The sequence below is a fragment of the Nansenia antarctica genome (assembly GCF_963989245.1).
Source record: "Nansenia antarctica genome assembly, chromosome: 3".
NCBI lineage: Eukaryota > Metazoa > Chordata > Actinopteri > Argentiniformes > Microstomatidae > Nansenia > Nansenia antarctica.
The window spans coordinates 86,947,895-86,962,732 of record NC_137688.1 but is presented as its reverse complement, the minus strand read 5'-3'; the positions used below and the strand labels follow the sequence as shown (position 1 = coordinate 86,962,732).

Here is a 14,838-nt window from a genome sequence, read left to right as displayed (position 1 = left end):
AGAAAGAGCCTTCGATTCGGTCTGCCCATCGATTGACAGAGAAATTCAATCACTGTGTTCTTCCTGTGGAGTTAAGCACCTCTCCCTGGCCTCCCTCTCTGTCTCTGTCTCTCACCACTCAACCACACTCTGACACACAACTCATCTCTGTTAGGGTTGAGGGTTGGGTTTTCCTGAAATCAATAAACATACACACACACACACAAGTGTGAGCATGAGCGTGCACACACACACACACACACACACAGACACAGATACAGACACACACACACCCACTAGGCTTGGGCGGCTTCCAATTTTTGATACCGTTAAACCGTCTCCAAATAATACAGAGGTTTATGGCTAAACCGCGGTTTACCATGGGATTCAACATCACATTGTTGTAGGGCTTTGACGGAGCCGCCAATTGCTAATTGATGAAGCCCTATGATCCTTTCCATGAAGCTGCTGGAACACTTTCCACGAGCAGTGGTGCTCAAATAAATAAAAACAGCTGTGGACGAGACAGGAACGAAGAGATGGGAGACTGTATCTGTTAGCAGGTAAAAGCACAACGAGTTTAATCTCTCCTACAACAAACCCATCACCGCCCACCACGTCACAACCGCGACACGGTTTTAAACGGCCCTCAATACGTCCAAACAAACATACTTAGTGAATTATGTCCATCCCTATGCGTAGGGTTCGCTACACAGCGCTAAAAATACTTTTGGTTTGTAATGATGCCAAGATAAATAAATTCTGCACCCGAGTACAAAGTGCAGAGTGTATTACAGCAGCAGAATGCTGTGATCGCGTATTCTTCTGAGAAGCGGTCACATGACATGCGATTATAATTGCTATTAAATAGTTATTTTTGACAGGTTATTTATTTGACAATTTTCTTTCTTTTTTTTTTTTTACAAAACGTTTTGTCATCACTTTCAATAGTGTCTTCAACCACACAGCCAGTGGCGCTGCACAAACACTCTTATGTATATATATATATGTTTATTATATATATGTTTATTATATATATGTTTATTATATATATGTTTATTATATATATGTATATATATGTTTATTATATATAAGCTCACATTGCGCTGCAGATTCATTGACTGTATTTATTCTCTGAACAACAGAATAGCAAACGTTATCAACATCTATAAATAAATATAGATACAAATGTAAAACTTGAGTGCAAATAGCGGATAAAAGAAATGAGTGCAAGGACATGACATTAATTCTAACAACAAATCTGTTGGCTACAATCCAGTACAAATAAATTGAATTAAAAGCACAACCTATAGCATCGGTAGGCTTATCGAATAATAACAAAAATAACGAAAATGTGCATCAACTGTACCCCATCACAGTGGGCCTTAGAGTTGCATCATCAAGACTAGTGTATTTAGTCCGTCAGGCTATTCTAGTTTTTTGGGCCAGAAAAACAAGCTTGTTCGCCTTCTCAGGCTTCAGCAGGGCAGGTAACGGACTGACAACTCTGCCTGCTGTGCTGCACACGGCCACACGCGCTCTGAGAGACTTTGACTGCCCCCCTCTACTGTCTCTCTACTGCCCCCCCCTGTACTGTCTCTCTACTGCCCCCCCCCTGTACTGTCTCTCTACTGCCCCCCCTGTACTGTCTCTCTACTGCCCCCCCTGTACTGTCTCTCTACTGCCCCCCCTGTACTGTCTCTCTACTGCCCCCCCCCTGTACTGTCTCTCTACTGCCCCCCCCTGTACTGTCTCTCTACTGCCCCCCCCCCTGTACTGTCTCTCTACTGCCCCCCCCCTGTACTGTCTCTCTACTGCCCCCCCCTGTACTGTCTCTCTACTGCCCCCCCTGTACTGTCTCTCTACTGCCCCCCTGTACTGTCTCTCTACTGCCCCCCCCTGTACTGTCTCTCTACTGCCCCCCCTGTACTGTCTCTCTACTGCCCCCCCCTGTACTGTCTCTCTACTGCCCCCCCCCTGTACTGTCTCTCTACTGCCCCCCCCTGTACTGTCTCTCTACTGCCCCCCTGTACTGTCTCTCTACTGCCCCCCCCTGTACTGTCTCTCTACTGCCCCCCCTGTACTGTCTCTCTACTGCCCCCCTGTACTGTCTCTCTACTGCCCCCCCTGTACTGTCTCTCTACTGCCCCCCCCCTGTACTGTCTCTCTACTGCCCCCCCTGTACTGTCTCTCTACTGCCCCCCCCCTGTACTGTCTCTCTACTGCCCCCCTGTACTGTCTCTCTACTGCCCCCCCCCTGTACTGTCTCTCTACTGCCCCCCCCCTGTACTGTCTCTCTACTGCCCCCCCCTGTACTGTCTCTCTACTGCCCCCCCCTGTACTGTCTCTCTACTGCCCCCCCCCTGTACTGTCTCTCTACTGCCCCCCCCTGTACTGTCTCTCTACTGCCCCCCCTGTACTGTCTCTCTACTGCCCCCCCCTGTACTGTCTCTCTACTGCCCCCCTGTACTGTCTCTCTACTGCCCCCCCCCTGTACTGTCTCTCTACTGCCCCCCCCTGTACTGTCTCTCTACTGCCCCCCTGTACTGTCTCTCTACTGCCCCCCCCTGTACTGTCTCTCTACTGCCCCCCTGTACTGTCTCTCTACTGCCCCCCCCCTGTACTGTCTCTCTACTGCCCCCCTGTACTGTCTCTCTACTGCCCCCCCCCTGTACTGTCTCTCTACTGCCCCCCCCCTGTACTGTCTCTCTACTGCCCCCCCCCTGTACTGTCTCTCTACTGCCCCCCCCTGTACTGTCTCTCTACTGCCCCCCCCCTGTACTGTCTCTCTACTGCCCCCCCCTGTACTGTCTCTCTACTGCCCCCCCCTGTACTGTCTCTCTACTGCCCCCCCCCTGTACTGTCTCTCTACTGCCCCCCCCCTGTACTGTCTCTCTACTGCCCCCCTGTACTGTCTCTCTACTGCCCCCCTGTACTGTCTCTCTACTGCCCCCCCCCTGTACTGTCTCTCTACTGCCCCCCCCCTGTACTGTCTCTCTACTGCCCCCCCCTGTACTGTCTCTCTACTGCCCCCCCCTGTACTGTCTCTCTACTGCCCCCCCCCTGTACTGTCTCTCTACTGCCCCCCCCTGTACTGTCTCTCTACTGCCCCCTGTACTGTCTCTCTACTGCCCCCCTGTACTGTCTCTCTACTGCCCCCCCCCTGTACTGTCTCTCTACTGCCCCCCTGTACTGTCTCTCTACTGCCCCCCCCTGTACTGTCTCTCTACTGCCCCCCCTGTACTGTCTCTCTACTGCCCCCCCCCTGTACTGTCTCTCTACTGCCCCCCTGTACTGTCTCTCTACTGCCCCCCCTGTACTGTCTCTCTACTGCCCCCCCTGTACTGTCTCTCTACTGCCCCCCCCCTGTACTGTCTCTCTACTGCCCCCCTGTACTGTCTCTCTACTGCCCCCCCCCTGTACTGTCTCTCTACTGCCCCCCCTGTACTGTCTCTCTACTGCCCCCCTGTACTGTCTCTCTACTGCCCCCCTGTACTGTCTCTCTACTGCCCCCCCCTGTACTGTCTCTCTACTGCCCCCCCCCTGTACTGTCTCTCTACTGCCCCCCCCCTGTACTGTCTCTCTACTGCCCCCCCCCTGTACTGTCTCTCTACTGCCCCCCCCTGTACTGTCTCTCTACTGCCCCCCCCCTGTACTGTCTCTCTACTGCCCCCCCCCTGTACTGTCTCTCTACTGCCCCCCCTGTACTGTCTCTCTACTGCCCCCCCCCTGTACTGTCTCTCTACTGCCCCCCTGTACTGTCTCTCTACTGCCCCCCCCTGTACTGTCTCTCTACTGCCCCCCCCCTGTACTGTCTCTCTACTGCCCCCCCCCTGTACTGTCTCTCTACTGCCCCCCCTGTACTGTCTCTCTACTGCCCCCCCCCTGTACTGTCTCTCTACTGCCCCCCCCCTGTACTGTCTCTCTACTGCCCCCCCCCTGTACTGTCTCTCTACTGCCCCCCCCTGTACTGTCTCTCTACTGCCCCCCCCCTGTACTGTCTCTCTACTGCCCCCCCCTGTACTGTCTCTCTACTGCCCCCCCCTGTACTGTCTCTCTACTGCCCCCCCCCTGTACTGTCTCTCTACTGCCCCCCCCTGTACTGTCTCTCTACTGCCCCCCCCCTGTACTGTCTCTCTACTGCCCCCCTGTACTGTCTCTCTACTGCCCCCCTGTACTGTCTCTCTACTGCCCCCCCCCTGTACTGTCTCTCTACTGCCCCCCCCCTGTACTGTCTCTCTACTGCCCCCCCTGTACTGTCTCTCTACTGCCCCCCTGTACTGTCTCTCTACTGCCCCCCTGTACTGTCTCTCTACTGCCCCCCCCCTGTACTGTCTCTCTACTGCCCCCCCTGTACTGTCTCTCTACTGCCCCCCCCCTGTACTGTCTCTCTACTGCCCCCCCCCTGTACTGTCTCTCTACTGCCCCCCCCCTGTACTGTCTCTCTACTGCCCCCCCCCTGTACTGTCTCTCTACTGCCCCCCTGTACTGTCTCTCTACTGCCCCCCCCTGTACTGTCTCTCTACTGCCCCCCCCCTGTACTGTCTCTCTACTGCCCCCCCCTGTACTGTCTCTCTACTGCCCCCCTGTACTGTCTCTCTACTGCCCCCCTGTACTGTCTCTCTACTGCCCCCCCCCTGTACTGTCTCTCTACTGCCCCCCCCCTGTACTGTCTCTCTACTGCCCCCCCCCTGTACTGTCTCTCTACTGCCCCCCCCCTGTACTGTCTCTCTACTGCCCCCCTGTACTGTCTCTCTACTGCCCCCCCCCTGTACTGTCTCTCTACTGCCCCCCCCCTGTACTGTCTCTCTACTGCCCCCCCCCCTGTACTGTCTCTCTACTGCCCCCCCCCCTGTACTGTCTCTCTACTGCCCCCCCCCTGTACTGTCTCTCTACTGCCCCCCTGTACTGTCTCTCTACTGCCCCCCCTGTACTGTCTCTCTACTGCCCCCCCCTGTACTGTCTCTCTACTGCCCCCCTGTACTGTCTCTCTACTGCCCCCCCCTGTACTGTCTCTCTACTGCCCCCCCCCTGTACTGTCTCTCTACTGCCCCCCCCCTGTACTGTCTCTCTACTGCCCCCCCCCTGTACTGTCTCTCTACTGCCCCCCTGTACTGTCTCTCTACTGCCCCCCCTGTACTGTCTCTCTACTGCCCCCCCCCTGTACTGTCTCTCTACTGCCCCCCCCTGTACTGTCTCTCTACTGCCCCCCCCCTGTACTGTCTCTCTACTGCCCCCCTGTACTGTCTCTCTACTGCCCCCCCCTGTACTGTCTCTCTACTGCCCCCCCCCTGTACTGTCTCTCTACTGCCCCCCTGTACTGTCTCTCTACTGCCCCCCCCCTGTACTGTCTCTCTACTGCCCCCCTGTACTGTCTCTCTACTGCCCCCCTGTACTGTCTCTCTACTGCCCCCCTGTACTGTCTCTCTACTGCCCCCCCCCTGTACTGTCTCTCTACTGCCCCCCCCCTGTACTGTCTCTCTACTGCCCCCCCCTGTACTGTCTCTCTACTGCCCCCCCCCTGTACTGTCTCTCTACTGCCCCCCCCCTGTACTGTCTCTCTACTGCCCCCCTGTACTGTCTCTCTACTGCCCCCCCCCTGTACTGTCTCTCTACTGCCCCCCCCCTGTACTGTCTCTCTACTGCCCCCCCCTGTACTGTCTCTCTACTGCCCCCCCCCTGTACTGTCTCTCTACTGCCCCCCCCCTGTACTGTCTCTCTACTGCCCCCCCCTGTACTGTCTCTCTACTGCCCCCCCCCTGTACTGTCTCTCTACTGCCCCCCCCTGTACTGTCTCTCTACTGCCCCCCCCCTGTACTGTCTCTCTACTGCCCCCCCCCTGTACTGTCTCTCTACTGCCCCCCCCTGTACTGTCTCTCTACTGCCCCCCTGTACTGTCTCTCTACTGCCCCCCCCCTGTACTGTCTCTCTACTGCCCCCCTGTACTGTCTCTCCAGTTACCTGAACAGGTAAGAACACCTACACACACACACACACACACACACACCTACACACACACACACACACACACACACACACACACACACACACACCCAGACCCTCTCTCTCTGTGGTCTTACCCTGCAGGCCAGTGATGGTGAGCGGTAGCCCCTGCACCCCCAGCCCGGCGATGCTGACCGTCTGCACTCCCGACCCCGGGTTGGTCTGGGCCGCGCTCAGCGTGAGGGGGGCGCCCCCCAGGGACACGAAGCCCCCCGCCCCCCCGCCCATGGGGGACAGGGTCAGCTGCTGGGCGACCGAGCCCAGCCCCCCCTGCAGGGACATCCCCCCCGGCAACTGGATGGTCTGCCAGGTCAGCTGACCGGAGGGGGACAGGGTGGGGCTCCGGATCAGGACCTGAGCCTGGTTCTGGAAGGCCTGGATGGGCTGGAGCGTCTGGCCCGGGGCCAGCTGGATGATCTGCTGGGTCTGCTGCTGGGCCTGGCCCCCCTGGGCCTGGGCCTGGATCTGGGCCAGCTGCTGGGGCTGGATCTGGATCTGCTGGAGCACCTGGTGACCCATCTGGCCCACGATCACCTGCTGGATGGTCCCAGGGGGGTCCTGCTGGGCCTGCAGCCCGTTGGCCTGGGAGGCCTGGTCGCCCTCCTGACCCTCCCCCCCGCCTCCGCCGTCCGCGCCGCCCTCCGTCCCTCCTCCGTCCCCCCCTCCGCCGCCGCCGCCCGGTTGCCCCCCCGACGCGAAGCTCACCGCCCCGGTCGTCGTCATCAACGGGTTGCCGTTAGCGACGGCGAGGGTGCCGTCCGCCTGCTGGATGAGCTGCACCGCCCCCCCGCCCCCGAGCCCCCCGCCGAGGCCCCCCAGGGACAGCGGCAGGGCCAGGGTCACGCCCCCTATGTTCACCGTGGTCATCATGGGCGCCGGCGCCGAGCCCTGGTGCAGTGTCTGCAGCTGCAGCTGTGGGAACGACTGCGCGGCCTGGCGCAGCTGCAGCGGCACCACGCCCTGGTTTGGCGAGCCAGCCAGGAGGTGCTGCTGGGCCGTGGCGGGCTGCAGGATGGCGGTCTGGGCCTGGTGGGCCGGGCCCTGGGTCTGGATCAGCTGGACCTGCTGCTCCCCCCCCAGGCCCCCCAGGGAGGCCATCTGGGCCGGGCTGATGTGGATCTGCTGGCCGTCGGCCGTCTGCAGGTGGGGGATCACCTGGTACTGGACGCCGCCCCCCGCCGACGGCATGTTCTGGACCTGGATGATCTGGTACTGCTGCTGCTGTTGCTGCGGCTGATTGGCTGCCACCGTGTTAGTCCCGCCCACTGACTTCACCTGGGATAGAAGGATGGATCGATAAATAGATGGGTAGATAGATAGATAGATTGGTAGATAGATAAATACGTGGCTGGATAGATGATAGATAGAGAGAGAGAGATGGATAGATACATAGATACATAGATGGATAGATGATTGGTGATGGATAGATAGATAGATAGATAGATAGATAGATAGATAGATAGATAGATAGATAGATAGATAGATAGATAGATAGATAGATAGATAGATAGATAGATAACCGAGACAGACAGACAGACAGACAGACACATAAGATTCAGGGCTCGACATTAAGGCTTGTCCGCTTGTCCGGGACATTTCATGTTCGGACAAGTGGACTTCCTCCTGCACTTGTCCGACGGACAAGTCAAAACAATGAGAAAAATAAATAAATCGATATGTATTAATATTCGCAAAAACATTATTCCTCCTTCAGTTTAACGAGCCTCATTCTCGCTGCCTATGAGGTGGCGTAGCTTGTATCAGAAATTCTAATGCTGTTGCGTGCGTGTGACCGTTAACTATTAACTCTTAACTCCACTGCCCGCGAAAGTGCCAACCTTCTTGACCGAAATTTTAAATGTTAAGTCTGTAGTGAAATAAACCGACATGTTACTCAAGCCAGCAAGCAAGATGTTGATACAAGCACCTAAAACTGGCTAGGGACCTGCTTCCTTGTCAATGTCTGCTGCCTTGTCAATGTCTGCTGCCTTGTCAATGTCTGCTGCCATGTCAATGTCTGCTGCCTTGTCAATGTCTGCTGCCTTGTCAATGTAGCTGCCTTGTCAATGTATGCTGCCTTGTCAATGTCTGCTGCCTTGTCAATGTCTGCTGCCTTGTCAATGTAGCTGCCTTGTCAATGTAGCTGCCTTGTCAATGTAGCTGCCTTGTCAATGTCTGCTGCCTTGTCAATGTAGCTGCCTTGTCAATGTCTGCTGCCATGTCAATGTCTGCTGCCTTGTCAATGTCTGCTGCCTTGTCAATGTCTGCTGCCTTGTCAATGTCTGCTGCCTTGTCAATGTCTGCTGCCTTGTCAATGTATGCTGCCTTGTCAATGTCTGCAGCCTTGACAATGGCTGTGTTCGGAATGGTATACTAGCATACTGCATACTAGCATACTCAATGAGTATATACTGCATACTACCTACTAAATTCATAATAAGTATGCGAAAACCAGCCGACCATTTACACACTATGCATACTGCCTCCCAGAATGCATTTCGCCGGGAGCGGCGAATTTAAACCTCCATTTTAAACCTCCATTAGCTAAAAGATGTAATTTTGGCTTTATAAGTGTTAACATGTCATTTTACACACACACACACACACACACACACGTTGTCTCTAACACGTTGTAAAATGATTTTGGGGGCCAATATCTTTAGCTAGCTCAAGTAACTAGCTTACTATATTGTTGTCTTAACAGTTGGTAAAATAACATGATTAAAATAAATATATATGAGCAATAATATATCGTGGGCAAGCACTACAACCAACTTGTCCGTCTGAAGCTACAATACTGGGATCATTCGTGACTGGGCTACAAGCAGTCAAATACTAGGCGAACATGTGTGTAAGACACAAATAAACTTGGATTTCATGCATTTCAAGTGGCATATTTGTAATCATGACGATGTAGTCATGTCTAAGAATGCATTTCACCATGTTAATTCCCAGTATAGTGAAAATACCACCGCTCATCATCTGTGATCAGACTTAGCTGGGGTGCTGCAGCTGAAGAGTATCAAATAGAGTGCAAAAAAGCAGCATCTGCACACTCAAATATGTGCAAAAAACTATGTTTATTGCAAGCTTTCGGTCCCCAGGCTATCGGACGATGTAAACAAAAGCTGTATGACAAGTTTGTATGACGCAGTTTGACGAGGCTGAAAGCGCACAGGGTTGCCAGATGAGATTGACAATTTACAGCCTAAACTTTCTATAACCTCACAATCAAGTAGCCCATTCGGCGGTAACCCGCCCCATCTGGCAACCCTGGACGCAACCCTGCAACCCTGGACGCGAAATGCATTTTGGGGATTCTAGCATGCCAAAAGTGTCCATCGTAACAAACTTCAATTTTCCCGGAAGTAATTGCTCGCCTACTAAATTTCTCGCCTACTCAAATCTCGCATACTGTACAGCAGTGGCGGGCGGTGCATTTCACACCTAGGCCTTCAGTGATGTCCGACACATTCCTACCTGAATTATTCTACCTCTTAATACCATCGTTATGACGCCATGGCTCTAGAAACTAGACAGAAACACAGTATAACCGGGCGTTGCATCACCTTAACATAGTCAGACAAGTACAACAGAGTTATATTAATATTTCCGAAGCATTTTTAATCAATAAATCCGCATTTACAATGAAGAGTGTTAAACTAACATCTTTAAGATCGCTACATTACCCACGTCTGTCGTCTCGTCCACCATAATAGTGACAAAGGGTGCCTTTTTAATCTCCATTTTGATCTCTTCTTCCATCACTTCAGCAATAGCAAAAATCAGGTCGTTTTGTATTTTGCCTGACGTCCCAGTAAACACTTTGTTTGTGGACAGGTGGTAATGTAAATCTGGGTTGTTTTCAGCCAGAAAAGAAAGAAGCTCAACGTAGTTTCCTCTGTTTGTGGACTTGGCGCTTTCATTGTGTCCCCTAAATGAAAGTTATTGTTTACCCAAAAACAGGACACAATCGATCAGTATTATCGATCAGTCAACGAAAGCTTTCGTTGTGAGGCTCCGTTTCCCTGCGCACTTTCAAAAGTTTCACATCTACCGGCATAGTTCCGCATCTCAATAGTGAATATCAATAGTGCGTATCAATAGTGCGTAGCAATAGTGCGTATCCAATCAAAAGACGTGCTGGGTGCTGACATCATTGAGCCTTACAGCAGGCGCCGTTGTTGCTTTTGCTCGCATCTACGTAGGTTTACTAGGTACGCCACAGGTTTTCTCGTTCCAATGTTAAGTTACAGGTCGAATCCGCAGCACCGTTTAATGTGAAGGCGGGCAGATTTTTGAGCCCCCTAGCAACACATTTTGATTGGATAAAAGCTCTAACATAAAGGCCAGCCCTCCAAATCTCAATCGGAGACTGGAAGCAGCGCAACCAAGAGGAAAGCTATGAAATGAAGAGAATAGACTATGGGGAATCATTAATACATATTTGTGGAAAATATATATTAAAATAAAATGTATATTCTGATGATGTTTAGGCCAGCAGAGAAGGCCTTGCTGGCCCTGACGGCACACCACTGCTGTACAGTGTGAACGCACTACATACTCAAAATCTACGTATCTAGTATGAGTAGTATGCTAGTATGCTATTCCGAACACAGCCAATGTCTGCTGCCTTGTCAATGTCTGCTGCCTTGTCAATATCTGCTGCATTGTCAATGTCTGCTGCCTTGTCAATGTCTGCTGCCTTGACAATGTAGCTGCCTTGTCAATGTCTGCTGCCTTGTCAATGTCTGCTGCCTTGACAATGTATGCTGCCGTGACAATGTAGCTGCCTTGTCAATGTCTGCTGCCTTGTCAATGTCTGCTGCCTTGACAATGTATGCTGCCGTGACAATGTAGCTGCCTTGTCAATGTAGCTGCCTTGTGAATGGAGCCGTCTTGTCAATGTCTGCTGCCTTGTCAATGTAGCCGTCTTGTCAATGTAGCTGCCTTGTCAATGTAGCCGTCTTGTCAATGTAGCTGCCTTGTCAATGTCTGCTGCCTAGTCAATGTAGCTGCCTTGTCAATGTAGCCGTCTTGTCAATGTAGCTGCCTCGTCAATGTAGCTGCCTTCTCAAACAATCTATGTCCGCTGAGTAGGGGAGCGTGGGGTATGTTGTCACACACTGTCTTAACATTTACTGGGCACAATACATCACAATGGTATAAAAGTCACCAAATGAAAGAAGGAAGTCTTGGGCACATATGTTGTTATGATTATTTCTTCATATCTTATTTCAGTACGGAGCTGTAGACCTTTAAATAGACAGGGTGCATTTGTGACAATTTGCCCCATCAGTGGGTAAATTGTTACACTACGTTGGGCAAGTTGTCACATTGGATTATCAACAAATAAGAACACAATTAATTAATTAATTGTGGATATTGATTATAATATCAAATTCCAAAACCAAATTCAACTTCATTAAATAACTCAAAATGTAAAAAAAGTATGCCTAGAGAATCTGGCAAATCATGCCTTTGAATCAAAACATTAATACTGGCATGACCCCTTTACTTTAAACTTTGAAATCAACACGTAGATCCACAGTAATTGTTGGAATTGGAATGTAATGTATTACTGGCTTGTGTGTTAGTAGACACACACACACACACACACGTCGTCATATTTGGACAAGTTACTTGAGCTCTTGGACAAGTAAAAGATAAGTTCACTTGTCCGAAGGACAAGTACCTGAAAAAGCTTAATGTCAAGCCCTGAGATTGGAAGATGAGATAGGTAACATAGATAGATAGGTAGATATAGATATATAGAGAGATAGATTCACAGTGTTCCAACAACATCATCATGGCTCAAACAAGCCCCTCCCCCTGCCTTCACCTTGCGTCCCACCGGAGAGCTCTCATTGGCCGGCGTGGTGGCAATCGTCACAGCGACGGGTTGACCGGCGTGGTCCTTGGCCATGGCGGGCGCCGCCGTGATGATCTGCCAGCCGTTTCCCGTGAACTGGGCGGGCACCAGCTCCAACTGCTGGGGCAGCAGAGTCTGGCCCCCCCCCGCGTCCAGGACGATCTGGCCCTGGATCTGCCCCCCCTGCAGTTGGATCTGCCCCCCCTGCAGCTGTATCTGCCCCCCTCCCTGTAGCTGTATCTGCCCCCCTCCCTGCACCTCAGCTCCCCCCTGCCCCCGATCTTACTGCATGTGGCAGCTAGAAGGGCCAGCGGAGAGGGCTGGGAGGAGTCCTAGAGAGAGAGAGAGAGAGAGAGAGAGAGAGAGAGAGAAGGAGAGGGGAGGGGTTGGGGGGAAGGAGGCGGGGAGGGAGAGAGGGAAGGAGAGAGAGAGAGAGAGGGAAGGAGAGAGAGAGAGAGACAGAGAGAGAGGGAAGGAGAGAGAGAGAAGGAGAGGGGAGGGGTTGGGGGGAAGGAGGCGGGGAGAGAGAGAGGGAAGGAGAGAGAGAGAGAGAGGGAAGGAGAGAGAGAGAAGGAGGGGGGGGGTTGGGGGGAAGGAGGCGGGAGAGAGAGAGAGGTAGGGGGGGGAGAGAGAGAGAATACAGGAGCAAATACAGGAGCAAATACACATACACACACACATACACACATACACACACACACATACACACACACACACACACACACACACACACACACACACACACACACAGAAGATTACATTCAAATAGGCAGAGAGAGGCATGAATAGAAAAAGATGAATAGAGAAAACCATGAATACATACACACCAGCAGCAGGAAAGTCAAGCAGCCATACATACAATATCACACATCACACCAACAAACATTCATACATCATACAAACATACAACATAGAGAGAGACAGAGAGAGAAAATGAGGTAGAAAGAGAGAGAGGGAGGGAGGGAGAGAAAGAGAGAGAGAGCAGTCAGTATAAGTGGGAGGTATTACAGGAAGCGAGTGGGTGGGCGTGTGAGAACCACATTTCTCTTTTCTCAGAGCAGCAGAATAAATGTCTGTCTCTCTTCCTCCTCTATCTCTGAAGGGAGAATACAGAACTAGGTCACGGGTGCAAATATTTAATGCCCCACACCTCTTGGACAGTTTGCAGAAACAGCTTCTGTTTTAACCCATGAAATAATAACAAAATACAGTTTATAATAAATTCACATTTCTCTGTTATGGACACATCAAAGCAGTAGACTACTACTTATTCATGATCAAAGGAAGCAGGCCAATACTCTCTGAGCTCTGAACTAGACGACACCATCAGGAAGCTACGAGAGAAACGCCCCCAGGTATGACTGAGAGAGAGAGAGAGAGAGACACTGAGAGAGAGAGAGAGAGAGAGAGAGAGAGAGAGAGAGAGAGAGAGAGAGAACAGAGAGAGAGAGAGACACTGAGACACTGAGAGAGAGAGAGAGAGACACTGAGACACTGAGAGAGAGACTGAGAGAGAGAGAGAGAGAGAGACACTGAGACACTGAGAGAGAGACAGAGAGAGAGAGAGAGAGAGAGAGAGAGAGAGAGAGAGAGACACTCTGAGACACTGAGAGAGAGAGAGAGAGAGAGACAGAGAGAGAGAGAGACTGAGACACTGAGAGAGAGACAGAGAGAGAGAGAGAGAGACAGAGAGACTGAGACACTGAGAGAGAGACAGAGAGAGAGAGAGAGAGACACAGAGAGAGAGAGAGAGAGAGAGAGAGAGAGAGAGACACAGAGAGAGAGAGACTGTTTCCTCTGCTGTTGGAAGTGCAGCCTACCTGCGTTCCAGAACTTTTGCCCTTTTTACCGGGTTTGGGAGTTGTTGTATTTCCTCCTTCAGATCCCGTTGATTCCTTCTTCAGGTCTGAGAAATATCAATATCAAATATTATAATCAATAACTGAGACAAAATATGACTGAAGGGGGTTAGAATTCAAATTGATTCAGATTCATTGATAAGCGCCCCTACAGGTCATGCTTATGTATTCGGTCACAGATTCATACGTTAACTAAAACAAAGTATGACAACACTGTAGTATCAGTGGCGGCTGGTGCTAAACATTTTGGGTGGGGCACAGGTTATGGGGGCATGCTCCACGGGGAAGAATATCAACTTTAAAATCTGGATTTACAGTCGATTTTAGCATGAGAATAACAGTGTTTCCCCTAGGTTTGCTGCCTTGGGGGGGTGGCATGGACCGTGGCATGGATCCCCCCCAGGGGGTAAGACCCTGCGACATACCAGCGTCATGTCCAGGGGGTGTACTAACTTGTACATTAAGCCGCCTCACGCTACGGAAACAGGAGATAGGCTCCTTCCCTATGGGCCATTAGGCTCCAGAACCATCGGTTCTCAAGGCTACTTACTTATGTGATCTTGACTACCTGTCCACTTTCTCACCTGGTTCTTGCTCTCTCTCTCTCTCTCTCTGACACCATCCTGCTCTCTCTCCTTCTCTCCCTCTCTATCCTCCTCTCTCCCTTTTGCTGTCAACCAAAAGGCAAACATAACAACCAGAGTATTTATAATCTAATGTAATAAGAGGCATACATTGATCCATATCAATTTATAACATAATTATAATTGAATTTTGGATTGCTGTGGGCAATGCAGTCAGATAATGTCATTTTGACATTACTCTCTCACCTGGAAAAAAAAACATGTCCAACTATACTATACAAAACAGACATTTCAAATGCTTCAATCCACTGTCCATGTACTGTAAATATGCCATTATGGTATTACCAATGAAGCCCAATTCTAGCAGAATAAGAAAGATTGTATATCTACTTTAAGTAAAATAATAAAGTGCCTCCAGTTAGCTCTTTAGCTGGCAAGTGTGCAGCAGACTAGCTCATCTCATCACCTCTGAGCTAGCTAGCTTGCTAGTTCAATTTTTGCGCCCCGGCCGAGAAATAGGAGACAGACAATTGGAGCGCTG

General features: G+C 51.3%; 1 protein-coding gene across 1 annotated transcript in view; it reads right to left on the bottom strand.

Moving 5' to 3' along the window:
• Positions 1 to 13,872, bottom strand: part of sp4 (sp4 transcription factor) — a gene marked incomplete at both ends in the record, with an annotated part of 19,580 nt that extends 5,708 nt beyond the window's left edge. Inside the window, 5 exon segments of the mRNA XM_080527696.1 lie at positions 6,060 to 7,257; positions 11,825 to 12,126; positions 12,129 to 12,186; positions 13,675 to 13,760; positions 13,866 to 13,872. Of these exon segments, the coding sequence (XP_080383822.1) occupies positions 6,060 to 7,257; positions 11,825 to 12,126; positions 12,129 to 12,186; positions 13,675 to 13,760; positions 13,866 to 13,872 (1,651 nt within the window).
• Positions 13,873 to 14,838: the final 966 nt, after the last annotated feature.